At 55.6% G+C, this 24712-nt stretch overlaps 7 protein-coding genes across 7 annotated transcripts; 3 read left to right on the forward strand and 4 right to left on the reverse strand.

Moving 5' to 3' along the window:
• Nucleotides 1–80: 80 nt before the first annotated feature.
• On the forward strand, nt 81–1628 carry IE81DRAFT_323574 (hypothetical protein). Its single transcript, XM_025513990.1, has 6 exons — nt 81–555; nt 660–818; nt 964–1010; nt 1091–1124; nt 1202–1297; nt 1391–1628. The coding sequence occupies exons 1-6, from the start codon at nt 328–330 to the stop codon at nt 1469–1471; spliced, it is 645 nt and encodes a 214-aa protein (XP_025369572.1). The 5' UTR covers nt 81–327; the 3' UTR covers nt 1472–1628.
• Nucleotides 1629–2196: 568 nt separating this feature from the next.
• IE81DRAFT_347513 (hypothetical protein) lies at nt 2197–3473 on the forward strand (the record flags this gene model as incomplete). Its single annotated transcript, XM_025516159.1, has 2 exons — nt 2197–2717; nt 2801–3473. 2 exons carry the CDS (start codon nt 2197–2199, stop codon nt 3471–3473), a joined length of 1194 nt encoding a protein of 397 aa, XP_025369573.1.
• IE81DRAFT_366694 (hypothetical protein) lies at nt 3474–8980 on the reverse strand. Its single transcript, XM_025517028.1, has 4 exons — nt 8605–8980; nt 8387–8534; nt 8194–8290; nt 3474–8122 (listed from the first exon to the last, which is right to left on the reverse strand). Exons 1-4 carry the CDS (start codon nt 8670–8672, stop codon nt 3579–3581), a joined length of 4857 nt encoding a protein of 1618 aa, XP_025369574.1. The 5' UTR covers nt 8673–8980; the 3' UTR covers nt 3474–3578.
• A 346-nt stretch (nt 8981–9326) lies between these two features.
• Nucleotides 9327–11857, reverse strand: IE81DRAFT_323577 (PLP-dependent transferase). Its single transcript, XM_025513991.1, has 3 exons — nt 10692–11857; nt 10319–10600; nt 9327–10246 (listed from the first exon to the last, which is right to left on the reverse strand). The coding sequence occupies exons 1-3, from the start codon at nt 11382–11384 to the stop codon at nt 9614–9616; spliced, it is 1608 nt and encodes a 535-aa protein (XP_025369575.1). The 5' UTR covers nt 11385–11857; the 3' UTR covers nt 9327–9613.
• Nucleotides 11858–12042: 185 nt separating this feature from the next.
• On the forward strand, nt 12043–13330 carry IE81DRAFT_136246 (hypothetical protein). The gene is made up of 4 exons (XM_025510305.1): nt 12043–12372; nt 12482–12730; nt 12936–13088; nt 13193–13330. The coding sequence occupies exons 1-4, from the start codon at nt 12369–12371 to the stop codon at nt 13261–13263; spliced, it is 477 nt and encodes a 158-aa protein (XP_025369576.1). The 5' UTR covers nt 12043–12368; the 3' UTR covers nt 13264–13330.
• Nucleotides 13331–13426: 96 nt separating this feature from the next.
• Nucleotides 13427–17281, reverse strand: IE81DRAFT_366697 (hypothetical protein; the record flags this gene model as incomplete). Its single annotated transcript, XM_025517029.1, has 12 exons — nt 13427–13521; nt 13599–13619; nt 13685–14949; nt 15011–15067; nt 15138–15165; nt 15236–15244; nt 15324–15615; nt 15703–15769; nt 15837–16030; nt 16090–16616; nt 16696–16891; nt 16962–17281. 12 exons carry the CDS (start codon nt 17279–17281, stop codon nt 13489–13491), a joined length of 3009 nt encoding a protein of 1002 aa, XP_025369577.1. The 3' UTR covers nt 13427–13488.
• A 3107-nt stretch (nt 17282–20388) lies between these two features.
• IE81DRAFT_136325 (hypothetical protein) lies at nt 20389–23517 on the reverse strand. Its single transcript, XM_025510306.1, has 3 exons — nt 22651–23517; nt 22325–22572; nt 20389–22237 (listed from the first exon to the last, which is right to left on the reverse strand). The coding sequence occupies exons 1-3, from the start codon at nt 23378–23380 to the stop codon at nt 20519–20521; spliced, it is 2697 nt and encodes an 898-aa protein (XP_025369578.1). The 5' UTR covers nt 23381–23517; the 3' UTR covers nt 20389–20518.
• Between the last annotated feature and the right edge of the window lie 1195 nt (nt 23518–24712).

Consider the following 24712-nt stretch of genomic DNA (forward strand, 5'->3'; position numbering starts at 1 on the left):
ATTGTATCGTGAATTGAATCGGGAATCAAGAACTCAAGTTGCATTCAATTGCAGAGATTTGCATGCGCAAGGGGAAGTTCGTCGTCGGCTAGCACGTGCTCACACAAGAGAGGTGAGTACCTAAGCAAACGCCTCGCACCTGATTTGAACCGCAAATGAAGCTGGAGGGCGCATGTTATCAGCACGGATCGAGCAACTCACCTCTCTGCTGTCACGCTCTCCATCTCTCCACTCGGCGACTCTGCTTGCTGTACTCGTCACATCAACTTCTTCATCAGCACGCCGAAGCTATTGCTGCCGCCAATCGCAAACGATTTCAGCGTCTATATGCGCGTCTCTTGCAAGTCGCGCCCTCTTCTCTCCCTCTCTCTGCTCTCTCTCGCCACCCCTTTCCTGGTCGCTGGCGCAAAACCAACCGTCGCCTCAATCATCACGACGTGCACCTTCGGCTCTTTGCCTCCTCAAAAACACTTCTCCACTTCTAGCAAGGTCAATATGGCCGAGGGACAACAGGTGGATGGGAAGTCTGAAGAGCTGATCAAGTCGGTGCAAGATGTGAGCCTGGATACGCTGCGTGCTGTCGCGCCCTTTCGGGATGCGCTCCACTCCACTGACATTGACATTGCCCCTCCCCAATCAAATGCACGTGCTCTACACAGCTGTTCAGCTGCAAACCTACGCCCGCGCACTTTTTGAAATGGTCGCCAGATGCCATTTTTGAGGATCCTATCTGCTACGCTGTGGGTGCGAGGCAGTACAAGGCGCAATGGTACGGCATGGCCAAGGCCTTTGCTGGTAGCGAGCTGCGAGCTTGGCACGTGAGTCGCGAGGGATCTGGAGAGGAGGCCCACACGCACCGCCATGGGGCAACTCTTCTTCGTGTCTGGTGATGCAACAGGTTTCGTGGGCTTTCTCGCGAGAGAATGGGTGCAGTGCTGAGCGGATCATTCTTTCTCCTCGTAGATCGAGAGCGTGAAGCCGGACGAGATTAGATATGCGCAAAAGCAGTGGTGAGTGTAGAGTCCGATCGCTGTTACCATCTGCTGCTGCGAACGATACGCTGTGCCGACGCCTTCGATCTCGTCCACAGGTACAAGATCGGCAGCTTTGAGAAAATAATGGATGTGAGTGTGCAGATGTAGAGCGTCAAGAACCAAATTTACTCGATGGCTCAATTTCAAGCCCGGTGATTGGACCGCAGAGCACCGTGGTGATGAAATTGGACAAGGATGGAAAGATTGTGCACTTTCAGGACAGATGGGGCCACAATGAGATCGGCTCGAACCCTCTGACATACGTGAGTGCTTTACATTTGTTCCACAAACGCTTGCTGAGACGTGGACGATGCTGACATGCACCGAGAATCACCCGTTCCTGGTCTTGCTTGCAGATCTTCCGAAGGCTGAATGCCGTCACGCTTCCCCTCTTTGTGTCCATCCCCGAGGGCGGCAAGGCTCACAAGGATCTCTGACGTGCGGTCGTGTCATCAGGAGACGCCGCATACTCGCACTCCTTGGAAGCATTGCATTGTGGTCATATACAAAACGGCTCTGGTGGCGTGACTGTAATCAGACCCCATGGGAAACGTACCGGTGGTGTTGAATCGGCGTGATGATTCAAGACCCGTGCCAGCTATCTCGCGTGCTTGCCCGATGCTCGTGCAGAGATTCGTGATCAGTAGAAGAACAGCAAAGTGTGATGTATAATCGTGAATATATAGTCTGGCAGGCTGTGTTGTACCGAGATGCGTTTGAATGAGCTACCTTGCCTGTCAGCCTTGCTGGTTGCCGGCAAGTCGCCGAATCGTCCCAGCTAGGTCATCATCCGCACGGGTGTATGCTGGCTGCGCACGCAATCCTGACCGCATCGCGCAGAGCCCGACGGGTGCCGTGGAAAAAGCTTGATCCGCGCATGCCATGCACTCATCGTGCACTACTCACTCATTCGCCTCCACATGGAGCACGTCTCGCGCGACTCGCCTTTGAACGCCGCGAAATGACCCTCGCCTTCTGTGCACTCGTTGACGTGATCAGTCGAGCCTAGGCTGGGCAAAATCGTATAAAGCCTTTCCCTTCGGAGCCTGAGACGAGCAGAATCACCTAAGCCTTGCATTCTTCAGCCTATTCCCCTCACGTTTTTCCCCCGCCAAACCATCTCTCATCCTTCTCTTTTGTTTTTACGTTTGCCTTTGCAAAGATGTCCAGCAGCATTCCCAAAATCGTTCTGTTCGGCGGCACGGGCTTCGTCGGAGGTCAAGTGCTGTACACTTTGCTGACTGGCGATTTCTCGCTAGGTGAAGCCGAAATTGTTGTCATCACCTCTTCAGAGTCCAAGCATCGACAGATCGACAGCTGGGCGTCCAAATTGGGATCCAAATTGCAAGGACGTTCTTTGAGCGTAATTGTGGCGCAACGAGGAGGAGGGAAGGATGGGAATGCGTGGTACGAAGCTTCGGAAAAGATTAGTTCGGATGCAGACCTCGTCCTTCAAGCTGCCACGTCGGACGATTTGAAGCTGACAAAAGCTATCAACAAGGGTCTGATCAGTGCTCAGAAGAGCGGAAAGAGGGGCGCACTGATTCATTTGAGCGGCACTCAACTTATAGAGACCTTGGCCGGCGGCAATGCGGAGCCGAAAGCTAGGCAGTACGATGATTCTGATAGGGATGCCATTGTTAACATTTCGGACGAAGCGGCGCACCGGCACATCGATCTAGAGTGAGTCACGCTCACCAGTGTCCATGTGTCACTTTGAGGTCGACGCGTTCACTTGCGCTGACTCGGAGCGTCCCTTGCCACAGGATTGGGCACGTCATTGCGCGCGGAGAGCTGCCTGGCGCCATCGTTTGCCCTACGCTGGTCTGGGGTCAAGGACAAGGGCCGGATCTGCGCGTATCGACGCAAATTCCAGATCTGGTAAAGAAGGCTCTGTACAATGGCCATGCGGTGCACGTCGGTGCAGGTACCAACAGCTGGACCTCGGTCCACGTAAGCGACGTGTCCTCTCTCATCCTGCTCCTCTCCGCTTCTCTGCTCTCCCCAACCTCCTCTGGCAAGGCGTCGAAGCAGAAAGTGGCAGGTGGCGAACAGCTGTTCGAGTCTTTTTACTTTGCCTCGACGCCCAAGCTGCACCTGTTCAAGGACCTCGCTTCCGTCATTGGCAAGACGCTTCACGCTCAAGGTCTCATCTCCTCCTCCCAACCTACATCCCTTCCCTGCCCAGCTCACAATCCAAACGAGAAGGGCGTGCGCATCGAAGACGCTGCTAGATCCGCAGCAGATGAAGAGCAAGACAAGCGCACACCAATCTGGCCTACTCGTACCAATGTCGACTGCATCGCCAGTCGTGCCGAAAGAGAAGTGAGCTGGAAACCTACCAAGCATCTCGATGAGGAAGGCCTCGTAGCAGATGTCAAATTCTACGTGGAGCAGTGGCGTGCTGATGGCACCCTCAAACAGCTGCAGCGAGCCTGAGCGGAGGACTCTATGTTGATACATCGCAATGACATGCAAGGTTAATGGTAAACGGTAACAAGGGCCTGACCGACAACCGCGGGCTCCGAGACAGCCTTCAGAAAGCTAAGACGTGTCTCTGCGAGCGGCAGCAAATCTTCGAAGTGCCTCGGAAGCCTCGGAGCGCTGTCCACCTCCGTCGCTGACAGTTTGAGCCCCAGTGATGGTGGCTTCCATGTTGGTCGCATCTCGGACCGATCGTGAAGACATTCCACTCGCAGATGCGCCGTCGTCGTTGAGTCCTGGTGTCCGGGGTGCACCCCTGCTTCTACCCCACGTCATCGCCAAACGTGCAAAGCTTGGAGAAGAGGGCTTGGACGGGCGACCAGCAGATCTGCCAACTGTGGAGCTGTGCGTTTCCCCGACAAGGCTGAACTGGGAATCGGTCTTGCTGTAGCCCGACCCACCAGCTGATGAAGAAGCGACGCTAGTGGCTCGCTTGATAGGAGACTTGCTAGCTGTCTGGCCAAGAGCAGAGTCCATAGTCGTGATTGCCGCAGACGGACTTGCACCTTGCGAGACTCCAACCGAGACAGTCGAGCTTCCAAGATGGGCCAACATCAGCGAATTGCCGCTTACGCTGACTCGGTTCGAGCGCGCAGACGTTGAACGAGGAAGACGCGCTGCGGTTTCGCCACTGACTGGGTCTTTGGAAGCCGAATTGATAGCGCTCGCATCTTCATCTCCGGACGCCTTCAGGCTTCCCGTCCGGACTTCCTGACCAAGCAAAGAGTGCTTGCGCTGCCTCGCAAAGTAATCCGCCGTCTCTGGCTGATTCCACACGCCTGGTCCAGCCGGGCTCTGCGAAAAGGGGTTTGGTGTGGGCGCCTTGGCTGCACTCTTCGTCAGGCCCGAGATGAGGGCAGCACCGCTTGTCTGCAGAGGCGCACTATTCTGACTTGATGCAGCACCGACGACAGACGTGGGCGATGCTACCAGACTGTGCGGAGTGGAGCGGATAGCAGGAGCTGCGAGTCTGTTGCGCGGTTTCAGTTTGCCGAATGCTGGGGCCGTGGTATCCGGAAGCGACCTGTCTATGGGCCCTAGTGCACGGTCTTGGCCCAGCGAAGCAGGTCTAGGCCATTGCGTTCGAGCACTCGCCCCCAAGATCGCACTGTATCTTCCAGTCTCGGGCGATGATGCTCTGGAGCTCGATCGAAATGCACGGGTGATGCCAGACGGAGATGGCGCGCGCGATTGCGAAGCTGCGCTCGTTTCGGCAACGCCGCTGTTGTCGACCTTGTTCTCCACAGAGGTCAAAGCAGGGGCTCGGTCGTCTCGAAGAGACACGTCGGGGCTCTCAGGAGGAAGACCAATGTCGTCTGCTGCGGAGTTGGGGACATCCCAACCCGCCACCCCCAACTCGCCCCTTTGCATTGCGCCGAGAGTGGCGTCAGCACGCGTCTCTTTTAACCCCGCGGTCGCATCTGTGAGAGCGCGTTGAAGTCGCGTGTGCGGCTCAGCGCTTCCTCCCAACTCGCCTGCTTTCGATGGAGGCGCAGTGGGAACATTGGAAGTGCTACGACGAGTGCGCAAAGCGGGCGCCACATCAGCTGCATTCGCTGATGCAGCAGCGGAGCTGGAACTGGTGTTGCTCCATCCGTCCACATCTAGCATGTAGAAACGAGACCCTTCGGCCAGCTGCATCGGGTTGTTGACGCTTCCGTCATCACCTTGGCGCACCGCGTTCGATGCGATGCGCTCGTCAATATTCGTGATGCGGGCCACAATCCACTCCTTGGTCTGCAGCTGAGAGGCGAGCACACCTTTAGCATTCAGAAAGTAGTGCGGGAAAGAGATGTTGAAGGCAGCCCACGGTCGTACACTAGAAGCGGCATTCCGAGTGGGCAAGAAGAGAGCGAGATCGCCCGCCGCAAAGTTGCGGAATGCGATCCTTTCTCTTGCGGCATTGCTGGCACGCGCAACCTTTTCGGAGGAGTTACGATACGCTTTCTGCCACTTGCGAACAAGCGTGGTAAGACTGTCGAGCTTCGCTCTGGCCTCATCGGGGGCGTTGCCTTGAGTGCTGCCAAAGTGCAGAGCGCGCAAGGCTGCGCACACAGTTTCAACATTGGCATCTGCTGCTGCAGCCTCGAATGCGTCGATGGCGACTTGGCGTTGATCCTCTGTTGATTCGTCGATTTCCTCGTTGACGATGTCAACGGCGATTCCGTCCGAGGTCTTCGATTTGGAAGAGGATAAGGCTGGCATCGAGCGGATGAACTTTCTCAATTGTATAGTCTTGGCGACCAAAGGACGACTGCCAGCCAACAAATTGTGAAGCTGCCGCTCGGCATGTCGACGCGCAACTTCCGCATCCATAGCCTGGCGCACAGTGTCCTCGTGCGTCTCGTCTGCAGCGCGAAGCTGGCCTCTCAAAGTCTCAGCAGCCTCTTTGTGGACGAAAATCTCGCCTTCTATTTGTTCCAAAGCTTTCTTGGTGCGCTCGAGCTCAGTCTGTGTTCGTTTGAGAGTCTCCTCCAGAATAGCTCGGTCGCCATCGACTTCGGCTCGATACGAGCGGAGCGCCTTGTCCCGCGCCTGCTCCGCTTCTGTCAAGGCGTCTCGAGCCTCGCGCATTTCAGCGCGCGTCGTTGCTAGTTGAGATACCAAGCCATCGATGTGCTCTTGCGCCGCGCTCAGCTCGCGCTCAGTCGTGGTGCCCTGGCCCAGGAGAGCTTCAATACGGTTGCTCGCATCCAGCCTCGCAGCTTTTGCATCTTCAAGTTCTGATTGCAGGTCTACAGTATGCGCCTCGAGCTCTGTAGCACGCTCACTCTCTTCAGTAGCCTCTGCGCGAGCATCCGCTTCGGCTCGTCTCGCGTCCTCTGCGTCTCGTCGAAGGCGACCAAGCTCGTCTGCCATGTTCAGACGTCTTGCCGCTTCCGTCTCTGCAGCTGCTTTCAGATTTTCGACTGCCCTTGCATTGGCCTGGCGTTCACCTCGTTCTTTGCCCAGCTCGCTGTTCTTCGTCCTCAGCTCGGCGCGCAATTGTCCCATTTCCACGCGCAGCTTTGCCACTTCAGCATCGTGCGCTTCAGCATCAATGCGCTCTCGCTCTTGCGCCAAATTTCGCGCTTCAATCAATTCGTGCTCTAATCGGCCAGCTCTTTGTTGGGCTTCTTCTAGCGCCGCTTTCGCCTTGGAGTCGGCTGCTCGATTCCAATTTCGAGTTTGGGGCGCCCCATTGGCCTGCGGGTCGGAGTACTCAGAGTCGCCATCTTCACTGCTCTTACCTCGACCCAAAAGCCCAGCTTCGACCAGTGCGCTGAAATCGTCTTCAGTCTCGTCGAGCCGCGTCAAGAGCTGATTGAGAGCTTCCTTGACCATCTGCATGGGCCTGCTGAGGGCGGCGGCCTGCTCGCGAGATGCAGACTCGGCCTGAATTGCAATCTCGACATCGTCCAGGGTCGTCAAGAAAAGACGCACGTCATCTCGACTGAGATCCGCCAAGGCGCTGTCGCCTTTGGATGTCGAGATCTCCAAACTTAAGGGGGCTTCTTCCAGACCTTTGACTTCCCACGGCAGCAGGCCCATGACCTCGCTACGATATTCCTCTCGACGCTTGCGCTCGTTGGCGGAGAGCCGGGCCATGAGCTCAGCGACAGCATGAGCTTTTGCCATGAAGTGCGCTGCAAACTCTCGTCGGCGCACCACCTCCACCAGGGTAGCTCCGTACGCAAACACCATGTTCTTGAGCCGGGCCAAATGTCGAAATCCATCCGTCTTGTTGCTTCGCAGGTCTTGCTCCAAGGCCGTGAGGGAAGCTGCTAGATCAGCGTAATCGGACTGCAAACTGCTGATATCTCCGAGGATCTCTAGCGATCGATGCACCAGCTCATTGTTGTCCGCCGTCAGGCGTCTTACGCTTTCTCTCCCCACTTCGTCCAGCAGTATGAGCTCCCCCACGCTGCCTTCGACCTGTGACAGAGCATTGACGTCCGCAGACAGAGCCTCCGCAACGGGCCAGCCGTGCTCGTCCGGGGAGCACGTCTCGAGCAGATAGCTGTTGACTTCCTCAGCGCGCAGCAAAGCTTGCTCTGCGCCCTCGAGTGTCTCCTGCGACGGTTGGATGTTCGTTACTTCTACCTCTTCTCGCAGCCCGTCCGTGTCCCCGCCGAGCTGGGCCGCATATCCGCGGACCTCTTCTAGCCTTTGCTGAAGCTCCGTATGCACCTCTGAGCACGAGTTGAACACTGCGCCCATCTTGGACGCGTGGACATAATGCGCCAGCGTCCTCTCTTTGATTCCACCTTTGCTCATGCTCCCACCCGTCGTCGACTTGCTAGACTCGCCTGGCAAAAGTCGAGGGTTGATGGGCACCAGACTTAGCGCTTTTAGATCCGTCTGATTGCCTTCGAGCAATCCTCGCATGCGCTCCAGCTCCTTCTCTGCGCTTTCTTGTACCTTTGTAAAATGTCCGCGCACCGTTTCTGAATGCGTATTGAGGTTCGACAATGCGACCAGAGTGCTTCGCTGTATGGCTGCTAGATGCGAGTGGAAAAGCCTTGCTGAAGACGTGTGCTCGTTGAGGCAGGCCAACAACTGCGTGGACCAGCCCAGCAGCGAGGCCAAGGACTTTGGCGTGGGTGGGCTCGCCAGCTCAAAGTCTGAGGAAGTGTGGGGGATGGCCTCGTGAATAAGTGTCCTCGGCAGGGTCCGACATATACGCCATACTCACCAGCCACAGGAGCGTGGAGAGTGATTGGCAATGCCAGCTCTTGCTGCAGGGCATCGAGATCCGCAAAGAGAAAGTCGCGATTGTACACGAAAAACTCCTTTTGTCAAAGTGCGATGTTTGACTGTGACGATCAGCACTTGAACAGCCCAGCACGAGTCATGTTGCACCACACAGCACAAAGAACATAACTCACGACATCGTCCGCCTCGCTTACCCCTTCGCTCGTAGAGATGTGGCGCATCACATCCTGCGTCAAGTGGTCCCCATCCGCAGTCATGCAGATCATAGCATCGGTAGCAATGCCCGTGGCGAGGGAGAGGGCATCCTGAAGGTCATCGAAGCTACAGGGTGCAATATACATCGATCAGACCTAGAGCGAACGAGCAGATGGTAAGTGGGTGAGTGACTCACGATTGAAATGCGGCCATGCGCTTTCCCACCTCGAATCCGTGGCCATCGTGAGCTCGCCAGATCTTCATGACGACGCAGAAGACGAAGCGGACTGCTCCGAAGCCGAGTCAGAGTGCCGCCAATTCGCTTTCTGGTCTCGTCTTGCTTTCCCTCCTGCTGAATTTGCACGGCGTGGCAATCAGCAGGTGATCGGGTGCTCATGCGCTCAGCCACGAGCCAAGCTCCGATCGTGGATGGTACAGATCAAGCTTCGTAGCGAGCCCAGGAGCAGGTCTCAATTCTGCTCAATCGTGAATGCTCAACAACAAAGCTCTGAGGTCCAAGCTCTGGCTGTCCTTGACCTGCAGAACCGGTTTGAGTGGGGAATGATGGTCGAGCATGCGTGTGAAGCTCAGCCCGATTGGGCGCGCCAAGTCGGAAATCTTAAATCAGTCAATTCACTTGGCTCCGAAGCAGCTCAGTCATCATCAGTCCACGAGTCACAAAGCGTGCTCAGGGTTGCGTGCTGCTGCTGCCCGCGTACCATTCTGATTGCGGGCCAACTCGATCGAGAATCACGAATGAGCAGCGCCCATGGCACACGCGCAGCTGATGTGCGTGTACGGTACCAATTGGGAACTAGCTGAACCGTGCGCGCACATCCATCCGCGCGCTCACGCTATGATAATGATGACTTGATTGACTTTGGATGGTCGTGAGTAGTCAAAACTCGTGACTTTCTTAAATTGTCGTCATCACCGAGTTGAATGTACAGGCCCCACGAATCGTGCTAAGGCGAGCGAGTACAGCAAAGTCATCAGTGCAGCAGCTCAACACTCAAACTCATGCTGTAGGGTGGTCAACATCACATGACCCATTCGCGAGTCACATCGTGTGCACTCAGCAAGACCGCCGCCGAGTTGGAATAAGAAGACCCCTTGGACCATGAGGGAGCGCGTTCTTGATATCATTGCGACTGTCGATGCGCGGCTTGCAACACATAATGCTACACCTGGCCATCCCTTAGTACCTATCTCCGCTTTCCAAGCACCTTGACCACAGCATTCTTGATCACGCCCGCCGATTTTTCAATCTCCTTCTGCGTCAGTCCAGCCGTGACTGCAATCCGGATGCAAGGTCTAGCATGCGCACCCGACTCCAGCGCTTTAGCATTGATGCTCGGTAGCGTCTTGTGTCTTGTCAACAGCACTCCATTCCTCAAGCTTTCGTCCACGATCAATTGAAGTAGTCTTGCCTGTTCCAGTCCTGTCAGGTCGTGACCCAATACCAACTCCTGAGGTACGCTCAAAGATGCGTTGCCTTTTGGAGAAGCAGGATGAGGATCGGCTTGACTCCGAACTTGGACGTGAATCAGCGGACTGGCGGCATCCGAGACAATGACGATGCTTTCGATGGGAACAAGCGTGCTCCTGATCGTTGCAATGTTGCTCCTCAGTTGTTCGAGCACATCTGGGTGCGCCTGCAGATACTGCATGCACGTTGACCCCGCAACTGCCAGCATGGCTGGCATGGCGGCGGAGTAGACGAATGAAGCAGCATTGATCCGTTGATGCTCCGTCATGGTGGCCGCACCTGCACAGAACCCGCCAGCCGCACCAAGCGTATTTGACATGCTACCGCACAGAATGTCCACCTCGTTCGGCTGGCAAGATTGACAAGCCAGCTCATGGTCAGTCTCTCCGCAGCTTGGCTACTCCCAGCGCCTTGGACTCACATTGACGCCACAAAGCTCGGTCATTCCTTTGCCCGACTTTCCCGCGGTCCCGAAACTGATACCTTCATCCAGAATCAATCTAAACTTATACTTCTTTTTGAGATCGCAAATCGCCTTCAAGTCCACAGCCGCGCCGTCACCTTCAAAGATGCCTTCCGTGATGATAAAGCGTCTCGTGAGTCTTCCTCGCCTCCGCTTGTCGTGCTTTGTGACGTCTGCCAAGACGCTCTCGAGCGAGGAAAGAGAATTGTGTTCGTACCATCGGACAAAAGATCGTGAAGCCTTTGAGGTGCGAGCAGGGGAACAGGTGCCACGTCATGAGTTTGCGCCTGCTCAGGGTCCTTACGGTCACCACTGCTGCAGCGATACGTACCTGAATGCCCTTCTGGATAGCAAAGTTGACGCCCTTGTCTGCGACTATCACGTCTCCTCTCTTCAGGTAGCAAGGAATGACGGAGCTGATGGTGCTGAAGCCTTGAGAGTATATGATTGCGCTCTCCACTCCCAAAAACCTCGCTAGATCCTGTTCCAGCGTCATGTGAACATCAATGGTGCCGTAGAACCCAGGCGGACTGCAGCTTCCAACACCGTACTCTCTGAGCGTATCTACAGCTGCGTCTCGAATGACGTCGCTGCCAGCCAATCCAGCAAAGTTGTAGCTGGCCAGATTGAGCATCTCTTTGGCTCCCTTTGCGCTGCCACCGATACGCGCAGGTAGCAGCACTTTGGGCTTGGAAGAAAGTCCACCGCTGATTGTAGGCACCGAGTCCAGCTCTTCCTTTTCTAGGGCAGTCAGCGGTGCAACCAGAGGTTCAGGATTGAATTCGCTGACCAATTCGTCAATCTCCCGTTCTGAAAGCTTGACAAAGTTGCTTCCGCTTTGATTCCCGCGTGTTCGGCTTTGAAGCAGCGTGCGAAGAGCGAATGCGAGAAGGATCAACTCTAGTAATGATCGGAAGGGATCATCTTGATAAGATGACCGGACGTAGCGCGCTACGATTGCGCTTCCTGGTATTCTCTGCGCTATGGATTCGGCCTGAGCCGCTAGTGCTCGCATTTGATCCATCTCGACCCTTTGAGCGTACGGGGGAGCTGCTCGACCAAGCCGCCAGAGTAGCCGAGTCTCAAGTCGAGGGATGGATGGTCACAAGCTCTTGGCGGTGAAGAGAGGGGAATGTGTTACCGGGAGGTGTAGTCGTGGCACTGCTCTGCCTGTAAGCGGACGAAGCTCGATGGCAGTGTAATGCTCTTGCTACATGCACCTGGCTCAAAAGCTGCTATTCGATGCGCGGCCTTGGGATCCGGCCGACCCAATGGTTCAGCTTAGCATATGCGATCGTTGGTGAGGGCGTAGCTGAAGGGTAGAATGGTGTGTGAAAATAGGGAGGCGGACCCACCAAAGAGTCGAGGGGGAACAGTGACTCACGATTTGATGCGATGCATGCCTACGGCCACCAGGAATTGGAAACCTTGAACCGTCCAAAATCTCGAAAGCACTCATCACGCTCACAACTTTCGACTCGTGACTTTCACCGCAACTTTCCCTGAGGCTGACCGCCCCACCATGCAGCGCCGATTCGTGATTATATAGCGCGCTTCGCTGCACGCTTGGTTGGAAGCGGGTGCGGGTTTGCCGAGCCGAGGAGGGCGGGCAGACGACCCGACACGCCTATAGCATATAGCTGATGCATGATGTTGTGTGCTTATTCGTCTGCACGCCTGACCACGTGGTCCAGTCGCCATGCCGCGATGCTGCCACCCAGGTGACCGGTTGTCGCACCCAATCTCGACTTGGAGATTCCAAACGCACGGCCTCGAGACGATCGACCCGGATCAAGTGTCGAGGCACGCATAGTCTGAGTAAAGCATACCACGCACGACTCGCTATCCTGCCGCACCCAGCATTCTGTCATCCTCTCCCACATCCACCATTCAAGGACTAGGCACTGTGCACTAGCTACTCCAACAGACGACCTCCACTGAGCCTCCGGCCCGAAACTAGATTGGCGCTTGCCCCTCTCACCACCCAAAGGTGGACTCTTGAGCTACGATGCGTGAGTACTCGTGTCTAGGTTCACATTTACGCATGATGTCCAGTGCAGCATCGCAGACATTTGGACGAGCAAGCCCAGCTGACATCGAAGTGCCTCCTCGTACTCTTAGCCATCCGAGAATTGTCCACGCCCCATCCTCTGATCGATGCGGATCCACACTTTGCCAGAGTGGTGCAGTACATGAGGCCATCCGATTACGCTTGGTGGGGAGGCGCGACAGCTGCGATGCCTTTTGGTCTCTACTTCATGGAACAGGTAGACAGTACCAGGAGCCCTAGAGGCATCGGATCGGCCCTCAGATTGGCCACCTTCTTGGGTGCCTGCGGTGGTTTTTTGTTTGCCTATCAGAGGAGCAGCTGTGAGTTTCTTTCCTTGGAAGGGGGGTTCAGTAGGAGCTACAAATGAGGACAAAAAAAACCACGCTCGGCTTGTGATATCCAGCTGTCGCTGTTCGTCGTACGGGTGGCACCCTAGGTGACACGGCAGGCAGGCGCCTTGGCCAGCGCGAACTCTCACGAACAGCAGCACTAACGTATCTGCCTTTGCACGACGCCTTTTTTCAGTTCGTCTATGGGGCTGGGCAGAGAACAGTCTGGAGCTGGAGAGAGCAAAGTCAGACGAGAAGCCATACGGTACAGACCCCAGCAAGAGCAGTCTGGACTCTCACTTGCAGAGCGTAGCTCACAGGAACAGCGCATTCAGTCAACTCAAATTCAGTAAGTCGCGCATCGGATGAGCATGGTCTAAGAGGCAGTGCGCATGGCTGGGAAGTGCCGCGGTGCTGATCACATTCGACCCTCCCCTTTCAATCATTGAAAAGGCACAATTCCTTGGTTCAATGTCGTCGCTCATCCTTTCCACGGCAATGGCTCACAAGAGAAATCAGAGTGAAGAAGGCCTTACCAGTAACCCAAACTACAGCAATGGCATCTTTCTGACATCATGACGCAATCTTTCGTGTGTAATGGCCGGAAGCTCTGCAACGAGCTACAGTGCATGGCAGAGCGAGAACAGCACGGGTCAAACGTGAATTGGCACCACGGAGAACAGGGAGAGGTCATGCAGACCTAAGAAGAGGTCTGGATATGGCGGTGCCCGTGTCCGCGTTGATATGCGTCAAAGGAGATACGAAGCGAGCCGATCACGTTCCTGTGGTGAGTGAGGCCAAGATGGTGGTGAGCACAGCGGCGATTGGAGGGGTGCATCGTCAGATTGAATTGACTCACCTCGAGAAGTGCAGCATACACCTGATCTCGAAGCGTTATCGTGGTCAGTCAGAACACTTTATCATACGGACGCCTGCAATACTCACGTAAAAAAGATCTTCGTCGACAGCTGCCAGACGGACCAAGCCGCGAGTCTGCTCGTCAGCCAGCTCTTTTAGCTCGTCAATCTTCTCTTCTTGCTCCTTCGTAAAGTAGCCGGCAGCAGTAGGAGTCAGCTGTCCGCCGTCGGGGGCATCGATCAACATGTGTTCCGATTGGTCCTCCTCAGCCGCGAGCCGCGGAAGTGTGGTCGCAGAGCTCATCGAGCTCGGCACGCTCAGGTCGCTCGAGAAGCTTTCAGCTCGGGAGTGTTGAGAGGAGTTCAGAGGATCGGAATAGGTGCGGGGGCTAGAAGGGAAGTCCTCCGCTTGTGTACTAAACCTTCTACTCGATGGCTCGACAAGGCCAGCTATCGTGCCAGATCTCGGACGTTGGAGAATTCGGCTCGAGTCGCAGTCACCCGTCAAAAGTTTGGCTCCTTCTTCCAACGCTGCTAGGGCCTCTTCGACGCATTCGAGGCTTTCTTGCTGGTCGAGTGGTCCTGCTTCATGCAGACTGTGGAGGGTTGGGAGTGGAGGATCGAGAGAGGCAAATGTCTTGATCTCGGCACCGCTGGCCGTTGCGGAGCGTCGACGCGTCTTCGGTCTATCGCGGATGTGAGGACCCGGAGGCGGCGGCTGTAGCACGATGATTGGCATCGTTGCGGCTGTGAAGCCAGTGCTGTTGACTTGCTCGATAGGGGTCGGATGCAACGCCTCATCTGCAGAGACGGACGGCCCAGAGAGAGATTTGCGGACGATAGTTTCGAAACTTTCAGGATCGAGGCCAGAGCTTTTTTGCGACTGACGTGTCAGCATGACCTTGCCCAGATAAGCAGCCCCAACACAAGCTCTTGTCATCCGCGCCGGAGCGCTACCCGCTTTGGGCAAATGACTTTGAACGGCTGGCGGGCTACTAGGGGAAGGAGTGGCAGCCCTTTCTTCTACTGAAGCATCGTGAACGTCGTCGGTGTGAGTGACCAACGGCGCACCTAGGACTGACGTAAAGACACCAGCAAAGCAAGCGTTGCCGGACGGCTTGCCCCAAGCCAGCCATTTCGATGGCAACGGCTCACCATGAAAAGGATTGTAACCCAAAACACCTCCAACACCTTTGAAGTTTTGACTTGTAGCCCGGTCGCGAAGGCGCGCTTGCCGACTCTCATGCACCGACTTGTCAACGTCTTGAATTTGTTCGAGATCGGCAAAAACGATACGCGATGCAGCACTCCTCATGGCCAATGCTTGACCTTCGATCATACATCGCGCGTTCGCTACGAAGAAGAGGAGTGAAGATGAGGCACCGTCTGCAGATAGGCATGCGGCTTGGCGCACCTCTCAAGTCGTTGCCAAACTCCATAACGCGCATGCCGTGCTCGTACCGTCGGATGCCTGCACCGCCGGATCGTTGGACGTGAGGATCCTCCGAAAATAGGCCATGACGTAGCCGTGTGGTACTCACCTCGCGTCTCGCCTTCCAGCAACACAATCTAGCATACGATTTTTCGGCGCTGTAAGCTGTAAGCTAAGGTTGAGCGCGCTTCGTTGACCGCCACTAACCGTGAAGAGCTGAGCCGGACAACCAGATTATGCGTACTTGTCAGATCGACGAATCGCGTTGGCTCCAAGGCGTATCATCAGGTCTCACCTTGTTGTCGAGGGCGTGCGAGCCACCCACACCAACAGCGTTGACAAGCTTGCCAAAGGCTGACCATAAACCGGAGCAGTATACATCTTTGACAATCTTGCGGGCCAGCCCAGCGTCTTGCCATCGGGCTAAGGCCAGCCATGGCTGAACACGAGTGTCGTCGACAACACCTGTCGACTGGCTCGAAAGCTCGTGAAGAGGATTCGGAAGCAGAGAGTGACCAGGAGCCTTGACTTTGGAGCGCAAAGGGATGATCATGGTGTCGTGGACAGAAAGAGAAATACCTCCGTCGCTGTTGGATGAAAGCGAATGAATCCAAGTGGATGATAATGAGTGTGGCGCTGTTTGATGGGACATCAAGCACTTCACAGCAACCAACCTCGGACCCGGAAGCATTCCCATGTATGCCACCACCGAGGATGGCAGCGAAGGACCAATGACGCAAGCTGAGACGAAGCAGATTGCAAAGTCAGACCAGCGCACTTTCAGAACTGTACGCGAGAAGATGCTCACACTGCTGAACGCCGTGCTTTTGGCACAGCCAACTACCCGCCGACGTGGCGCATGTGTCGAGGTCTGCAATGTCTCCCAACTTCTGTCTCAACACTTGTCCTTCACCGCTGCTGCAAATGTCCAGCATCTGCTGATCCCACTCGCGAGCTTCTGGGTCATAGAGCCCCGTCATAGCCGCCTCGGTGTGGTTGAAGCTGGATTTGATGGCGGTATGTGACAGCTGCGCACAGTTTGAGGGAATAGTCGCGCTCACCTAGGCATCTTGCTGGTCAAAACAGCACAGATCAGTGAGCCTGCAGTGATGATGCGTCCGGCATTATGCCAGACTTTCTTGATGTCCAAAATGGCAGCGGATCTACCTTCCATTCCGACTCCCTTTCCGTTCCTCAACTTGGCAAGCTGACAAGCCCATCCTGAAAAGCTTGGTGCTGCTCCATTCTTCTGTGCGGCTGCTTGACGAATTGCTTGGAACCTCTTGCGATTCATGGCCTTTGCCACCTCTGTGCCAAACAAGTTGCTGTGGACACCGAACTCGGAAGAGGGCATGGCCGATGGAGCACTGATAAGGGTTGAGCCGTTCATCATGACCCCCTTCATCCTCGCCTCCAAAGCCGTCTCTATCATTCGCATCTCGTCCAGCGTCGACGAATCATTCATGTTGGATATGAATGGCACGCTGAAGAATTCTGGCACGGTCAATTGAGCATGCAGACCGACTGTTGGACGCAGATCGTGGAGCATCTTCTCCGCTCTTCGACTCAGAAAGACTGGCCAGTCGCTCTGGGGACGTACCTCCAAAAGGTCAGACATCAGTAGATGACTACGGAAAGGCAACGCTCGCTGGCCCGCATCGCCTCACCTCCGCACAGACACCAATGGACTGTATCTGGTCCATAGAGACTTTCTTTGCCACGCGATCCAGTAGATTGTCTAGAGCGTCGACGATCATGGCGACCGGTGTCACGCTCGTCACTCCTTGTGCCGCCGCTGTTGTCGGACCGGGATGTTCCGCTTGATATTCCGAAGGTCTCCAGACGTAGCATCCGTCTTTCGTTCTTTGAGCATGGCAAAGGTTCTTAGCAAGCATCCGAACGCAGTAAAGACGGACAAGTGCTCAGATCTCACCTGTAATGGCTCAGGTCTTCGTCGAATACTACTTGATCCGCAAATGCGACTGCTGACCCTTTGCGGGCGCTGGACAGCACCACGACTGAAAGCCTCGCCAAGCATAGCTGGAAGCCCAGGTGAAGGGTGCCCGAGACAGGTTCGAGCTCTTCCCTGCAGCTTGAAGCCCTCCCTGGTGCCTTCTCGCCCCTCGTCTGACTCTGCGACGATCCAGACGGAGATTGGATGGGAGGGAAAGACACGGGACAATCCGAGTGGAGGGCCAGCCTGCGCGATGCGTTGCTGCTTCTTTGCGCTGCTTCCGGTAGGCTAGAACGCATAGCTACTCGACTGATGCTCCAAAAGGGGCTTCGAAGGTGAGGTGCGAGGTAAGGAACCTAGCCCAATGCTGCAAAGCCACGGTAATCAGGGATGTGACTCGCTGTACGTGAATGGAGCAACAGTCGACGTTGCCACAGTTAAGAGAATGCACTCACGAGTCTTGCGTGACGGTCTTGGGTGAGAGACTGGGGTGAAGCACATTCCGCTCGCGCCCTCATGATCAGCGACGTCTTGTTAGGCTTTGAGCAAGGCGGGCAACCTCCGACTTCGGTGCATGGAGCACGTTGCGGATTGATTGAATACGACCTGTTGAAGCACATAATAGGACAAGGTACCTTTCCCTTGACCTAGACTACAGGATTCCTGCGGCTCGTAAGGGAAGACAGGATTGACACTTGATTTCATCCCAATTTGGAGACTGCTGCAATTCTTGATTGATGACGCACGCTCGCATCCAATCTGAATGCCGACTTGACTGTTGCTGTCAGTCAGTCAGTCACACGCTGGCTGATCCATCGAGTCTGAGTCACGAGTAATGGGCGCTCATGAGCAGCCTAGCTGAAGCTACATATATATATACCGTCGCGCAAGACACTTGACTCAAATGCACTCGAAATCAGCCGACCTCTGACTCAACCGTGATTGCCTTAACGGTTTCTCATATATATACGTACGCAGCCTTCTGAACGTTGTGAGATGCGCTCAAACCTTGCTTCGAACTTATTGGTTTGAATGAGGCTCGTCACGACTCTATTTCTTGATCATGAGCCTGTCTACGCCGCGAAAGTTCTCATTTGCTTACATTCAAATTCTTGATTTTGACTGCGCAATGGAGCAACCCTCTAAGCAGTTCCATAATCATAATCACATGATCTACCGCATCCAAGAGGATTGTTTCCTCCGTTTGAGATCACGCTCACGTCACTCCTGATGGATCCTTTTTTTATTAGCTGCTTCATGAGCGAGTCAAGAGTGAGTGGGAAATCAAGTCGGCGCGAGCAAGTCATGACCATGGGCCTCACGGTCGGAACGTGCAATAACTCGTAGTTTCGTCGACCGCACGGTAACGGCACGCCATCTCGTTGTGCACTGCACTTGATCATGACTCACACTGATCCTTTCTCGTTGGAACGACGAGCACGTGTTCGGACGGTCGTGAGCGTAGACTCACACCTGGTGATGCACGATGGTCAGTTGACGCGCCAAACAATCCTGATTATGGTTTGGGATGTTACCAAATGCATGGTACCCTTGGACTTGAAACATCGACGCCGCAAACAATGCTGTTCGTCAGCTAAGAATTGGTCAAGACAGCGATCTTCATGCAGCTCTCTTGTATGCATCGATGTGTGCTGTGACCTCTGCTCATTTTCCTCCCGACCCCCAGGCCCAAAGGAAATCATGCGTTGGAAGAAGACATTACGCTGATTGCTTGGAGGTGCAAGAGCGGCGGTGGCGGCGGTGGCGGCCTGGAGCCCAGATCTTCCAACTGTTTGCCACAGACGCTCCCCAAATCCGCCCAAAGCAGCCCAAAGCACCCAGTCTCTAGTAGACAGCCTGCCCTCTCAAAACAACAGACCTTTGGAGGATTCTTGCTGGCCCCCAAAGACATTACTCTTCATGCTTGCCAACCCGGCATTCAGCATGGCTTGGCAATTGCAGACAACTTTTGTCTACTGCTGCTGCCGCCTCTGGAGCACAGCAAGAGCAGCCGCTGGGAGGGACGCAGTCACGGACGCAGTCACGTTGAGCTTGCAATAGCGGGGCGGCACTGCACACGGGCGCAGCAATAGGCTCATCGACAACGTTGGTCTTGCGGACTATTCGAAAGAGAGCAGCGCCCTGCTACGTGGTCCCAAGCTTCGATTTCAAAACCCGTCATGCACTTGACAGAAGAGTCTTGAGAAGTTCGCGCCTCGACACTGCCACCATGGGTGCGTCTTTGCAAAGGACACGTCATATACGACGAAATCTCTGGGCTGGCCTTGACCGCAGCGAGAATCACGTTTGTGAACCCAAGTTCGATCGAAGGAGTGCGCGTCCAGGTCGGATACTCCTGCAGAAGCAACATTCTTGGCCCTGAATACGTGTACCATTATGATTGCCAGAGTGGATCGAGGCGGCACAAAGTGTTGATCGTCTCCAATCAAGAGCTCTGCATCCGGTCCCTCGTAAAATCTTGACTGCACCGACATTCAAGTTTCTTCGACCTTTTCCCATCCTTCTTCCTTGCGCTCAACCGCGGCTCTTCGCTTTCCACAATGACTGTCGCCAAATACAAAAGTATTTCAATGAATATGATCTTCGCCTAAATTGTTGAATTGTCAGAGCAAAGATGCGTGGATGGAGGCTCGCAGCCCAAAGTGCAAGCCGACGTTGGTCTGGTGGAAAGCATCGGCCGCAGCGAGCCGCATGCAAGTGCATGGTGATGAGTCTTTGCGATCCACACGTGATTCACATTCAATTCAAGATTGGCTCACAGCACGTCGCCGGATCATCGTGCAGCGCGACATCTTGCGAGTTGAACGCACACGACGCGCGCCGGTCGGCCGTCGGCCGTCGCTCGCGATCGAGCCCAAGTAGGTTGGAAAAGCGAGGTGCTGTATGTATGGCCGTAGGTATATACAGCTGCTGGCACAAAGTCTTCGCAAACCCCCACATCTTCGCTCGATCCCCGACTTGTTGCCCGCGAAAGTGCAAGAGGCAAGCGAAGACACGCTTCGTGCGACAGACAGACAGCGCAGCAAAGCTCGCTCGACAGACATGTGATTCACTCAATCGAATTGGGAGAGGCTGCGTGGTGCACCCACAAGATCACCTTGCCTTGCAAAAGCGCATGGTGGCCGTCAGGACCTTGAGCGTACCCAGCAGCCATTCCAACGTCCGTCTACCCTATTCTCACGTTTTCAACGCAGCCAGTCGCAGCACGAGCAGATCCATGCGGATAGGAGCACAAAATAGCAAGGACGTGCATTGACGAAACCAGCAAAAAGAAAGTCGGGCGGGTCAAGACCAAGACACGAGGACAGAAGAATTGTGCGAGAATACAGAACGGGAAATCAAAAGGCACGGGGTAATGAGCGTATGCTTTGGCTGCGAGGAATAGGCGAGGTGCCGGGTGGTAGTGTCGAATGTTGAAGAGAGGCTCACAACGTTCGAAGAGCTGTAAAACAAAGAGGAACCGACGATCCTAGAAAGGAAGGGGGTATCAAGGCAACGGAAATTCTAACAAGCGCTCATGACGCTCTCCAAAATTCATCCTCGTCGACGCCTTCATCGAGCAAGTCCGCCGCAAAGGGCTGGTTCGCTGTAGAAATATCTCCTTCGGGTAAACGCTGGCTGAGCGGCGATCGTCCAAGCATCTGCTGCTGCGAGCCACTGGTGCCGCTGCCGCTTCCTCTTGCACCGCCTCTCGAAGAGGTGCTCTGGTACGTGCCTGAACCCGAAGAGGGCCCAGATGGCGGGTTCGAGCCAGAAGTGCTGGATCGCCCGTGCTGCGGCGCACGAGGCGGCACGGCATCGTACTGAGGTGGAAGCTCAATCATTCCGTTTCCTCTCCTCTGATTTTCCTCCTCGTCCATCGTATCGTCCAACAATAGACCAGCGTCCGAATGCTGAACGAAGCCTTGTGGGACGGGCGGCAACGTGCTGCTTCCTGCAGCTGCGGGCCGCGTCTGGCTAGGCGTCGCCATAGATGTGATGGGCGAGTTGCCTGAAGATCCAGCGCTTGCCTGGCGCGTCATGGCGTACGAAGAACCGCTAGAGTGGCCATGATACGACATGCTGGAGCTGTGATACATGGGCTCGCTCATGGGAACCTCCTCGTAGCCAGCACCATGCGAAGCCCCGTTGTGGGGATAGGTGGCAGTGGGCGAAAAGGGCGAGCGATACGCAGTGCCCGATTGTCGTACGGACCCGGAAGAAGCGCTTTCCCTTCTCGAGCCTTGGAAGCCCCTCGAGGAGGGTGTCGCCGAGGGCGGCGAATCTTCTCCGATCATCACCTCCTGTCCATCCGCGGCACCAGTCACCGCAGCTGCAGGTCGGCTCAAGGGCCAGTTGCCGTCAGAGTGCGTAGGTGAAAAGTCAGAGTATGGCCGCTGAGGACCACTCGGTGGAGACGAGGCGTAGGCAGTGTGATATGCAGGCGCTTCCGAAGTTTGTGAAGAGGCGGCATCACCGCTCTCGTACCTCTGATCATAGGCACTACTGCCAAGCGACCTAAAGCTCCCATGGATGCTATTCGCATGGCTGCTGCGGTCAGGCGCGTTGCCCGTCGGATACAGATTGTTGAGGCGTCCGGCCGAAGCAAAGATGGTCGCGCCTGCTCCTTTGCGTTGCAGCAGCTTCTTGTCCATCGGAGCGTTGGTCTGATTCAGTTGACCTGCGACATTATCCGGAAGGTCCCAAGACAAGTTTGTGCGTTTCTTTTGCCTTCTCCTCCAGCAAAACCATGCGATGAACGCTGCAGCGATACCCACAGCAAGACCTGCGCCCACAGACGCACCGATCACGGCCGAAGTCGGATCGTCGCCCTTCAAAGCCTTGCCATTTCGCACCGTCTGCACCACCGTCTGTGTGACGACGATGCCATTCTCCGTCGTGAGAGAGGCGACAGAGGCAGTAAAGTCTGGCATGCTACCCGTGACAGTCGTCGTGGGTCTAGGCAAGCTGTGCTGCTCCGTCGCATTGTCTATACAGTTCTGATTTGCATACTCCGATCCTCCCACGGTATTGAGTCCGGAGACTCCGCCTCCCAGCGGTCCAGCGTCCGACATTGTCATGAGGAAGCGTTTGCCCGCTGGAATGATCATGGTCCAATTCAGCCCTCCTGCAGTTGCGTTGGCGATAGGCAGATACAAGGGCGGAGTCTGCTCCGGCAAGAAGAAGAGTCCCAGTGGAGGAGTCCACCCCTTTTGTGTACCCTCACGCGCCCATGTGATTGAAAAGGGCAGACACTGTGAAGCAAGGCCAAGGTCAGCAACGGCGTGACTTCGACTGCATCTGAGACCTCGGCGTACGCAAACATGAATCTCAACGCTCACCTGCGTCTGGGACGGATCACTCCAGAAGATGAAGTCCAAACTTCCCGAAATCCCTGCACAAGTCACGCCGGCCGATGGGGAGTTTACTTGCGCGATGACGCTGGAGTTGGTCATTGCTCCCGTCGAATCAGAGACACTGACGATCATGTTGGGATTGGTGGGGCCCTGCACACCAGCCTGCTGAAACATCGGCACCATGAATTGTACCAGCCAGAGACCGAGCGTGGGGTCTGAGTAAGAAGCTGGCACTGCGGGCGAGCGGACGTCACTGTGGTCAACGCACGCGGCTTGGCTCTGCAGGGTCATTACCTGTGCTGTGCACTCACCCGAGAAAATGTACGGGTACCACTCGGAAAAGGCAATGTGCACCGTGTATGGAGGCTTGCCTTTGGAAGGATCAAAAGTGATGTTCAAAGGCGCGCAAGACTGAGGCTGCGTGATGCCGACGTCGACGAGATTGTCCGCAGAGCCAGACGGCGTCACGTCTGACGCGTCTCTCTCCGCAAGCCCTCGACCCTGCGCCGCATCAGCTTCAGTCCATCCTCGTACCCAATCTCGTTCATCGCTTGACCTGAGCGCAGGCTGACGCTCGTATGCGGACCGCAAATGCGGTGCTGGTCGGTACGGATTGAGCTGGGACAGCGCGTCGGGGCGTAATCGCTCGACGCCGAGCGGAAGCTCGCCAGCGCCAGGCACAAATCGAGGTTGCAGCAGTGTACCATCGTCGGGTGCAGCTTCTGCTCCTCGAAATGTCGAAAGGATTGACAGCGTCATCATGACTACTGCCGCAGTAGCTGCCGACGCGCAGCGACGAGGCGCCCGGAGCGCCCACTGCGATGATGACGACGGTCTACTGCGTTTCCTTGGAACGCGAAGCTGCAAGCTCGACTCGTGTCGCACCGAGGCATCGAGTGTATGCGCACTGCTAGAGCTTCCAGGGCAGCTATGGTGAGGGCAGTCTCGATGTGAGCTGGCTCGCTCGTCTGATGACCATTTCAGAGGAGAAGACTGCCGAGCCACCTCAGTGCTGAACTCCAAGCTGCCGTTGGTGGCCATTGCGAGGAAATAGCTCGCTGGAAAGGGCGACGGATGCTTTGCACCCGGACTGGTCGACAGAGGATCCGGAGGAAGGGGGGAGTATCCCAGCCGCGCGTCGGTAACTGCTGTGAAGTGTGGTCTCAGAGAAGCTGGCCGTCGTTGTGGTGTACGATGACTGCGTGACGAGCAAAATCGACGAGAATTCGATCCGAGTGCTCGAGCGGAATAGACAACGACCAGAGGTCTTTGGCAGGATATTCCGGTGGGACAGCGGGATGACGAGATCGTTCGTGTCAAAAAGGGCCGAGGAGAAGTGGCTTGCCAGCAGACCTTTTCTTGGCAAGCAGCAGACGCGCGCTTTCCCCTCCGCAATTCCGCTGATCAACTCGGATCCCTGCAGGTAAGCTGGTCCGACTTGCTGAGGTTGGTCTGGGGAGCTGAAGAGATGGTCGAGCCCGATGACCGTTGTGGATGGTGGTCACACGTAGATGCGTAGCAAGAACACGAACGCGCTCTAGTGTGAGCGGGCGTCGCTCTCGATGGTTCGCTGTGTCGCTGATATCATCGGTGGTCGAGGATGGCGTGGCGCTCTTTGGGGGACGGGCAGACGATGACTGTGACTGATGAGTGTGTGACTGCTGTGATTTGTGCGCTCGACAGCGGGGAGCCAGGCTCGGCAGCGGAGTGCAAGAGGTGCAGCCTTGGCACGAAAGGAGTGTGAACAGCATCTCTGCATGCACGAGAAGCGCGACGGGCACATTATGTACGCCAGTCTGACTGACTTCGCCTGCGTCGCATATTTTGGTGCGACACGGTCAGAGCAGCTACCGTGCCCATGCAGACTACAGAGAGTGCGGCCTTGCTTGCTGACGCTGCTATGCATAGTGAGACTTGCCCGAAATCAGACCACTGCGTGACTGACCACTCAAAACTGACGGTATACCTGATCAACTACTAATTAATGCTGCCATAACCCCGAGGCCGCATGCACTCAGACTCATGACTCACACGGCTGACACTTGCTGCCTCCCAGCCGCTTGTTACAGACGGCACGGCACATACACAATCCTGAATTGAATTGATTACGGTACACCTCCTCGTTTCTAGTCTGAGCATGCATTGATGAATCTGATTCGCTCCACCCGCCGCGGTCGTGACTCGCTGTTTAGGGATCGAGCATCCATACACCTGCACTCCACGACTTTGTTCGATTGCCACGCTTTGTATAGCAGGTCATGTATTCGTCCCAAGCAAGCGACTCGCGACGCCGTTCGCATGCACTGAAGGCTTGACCCAGGCAGAATCTTGAATGCTTGCATCGCAAGCCTGGCCCCCCAACCGCGAACAAGA

Source organism: Ceraceosorus guamensis (genome assembly GCF_003144195.1).
Source record: "Ceraceosorus guamensis strain MCA 4658 unplaced genomic scaffold IE81scaffold_30, whole genome shotgun sequence".
NCBI lineage: Eukaryota > Fungi > Basidiomycota > Exobasidiomycetes > Ceraceosorales > Ceraceosoraceae > Ceraceosorus > Ceraceosorus guamensis.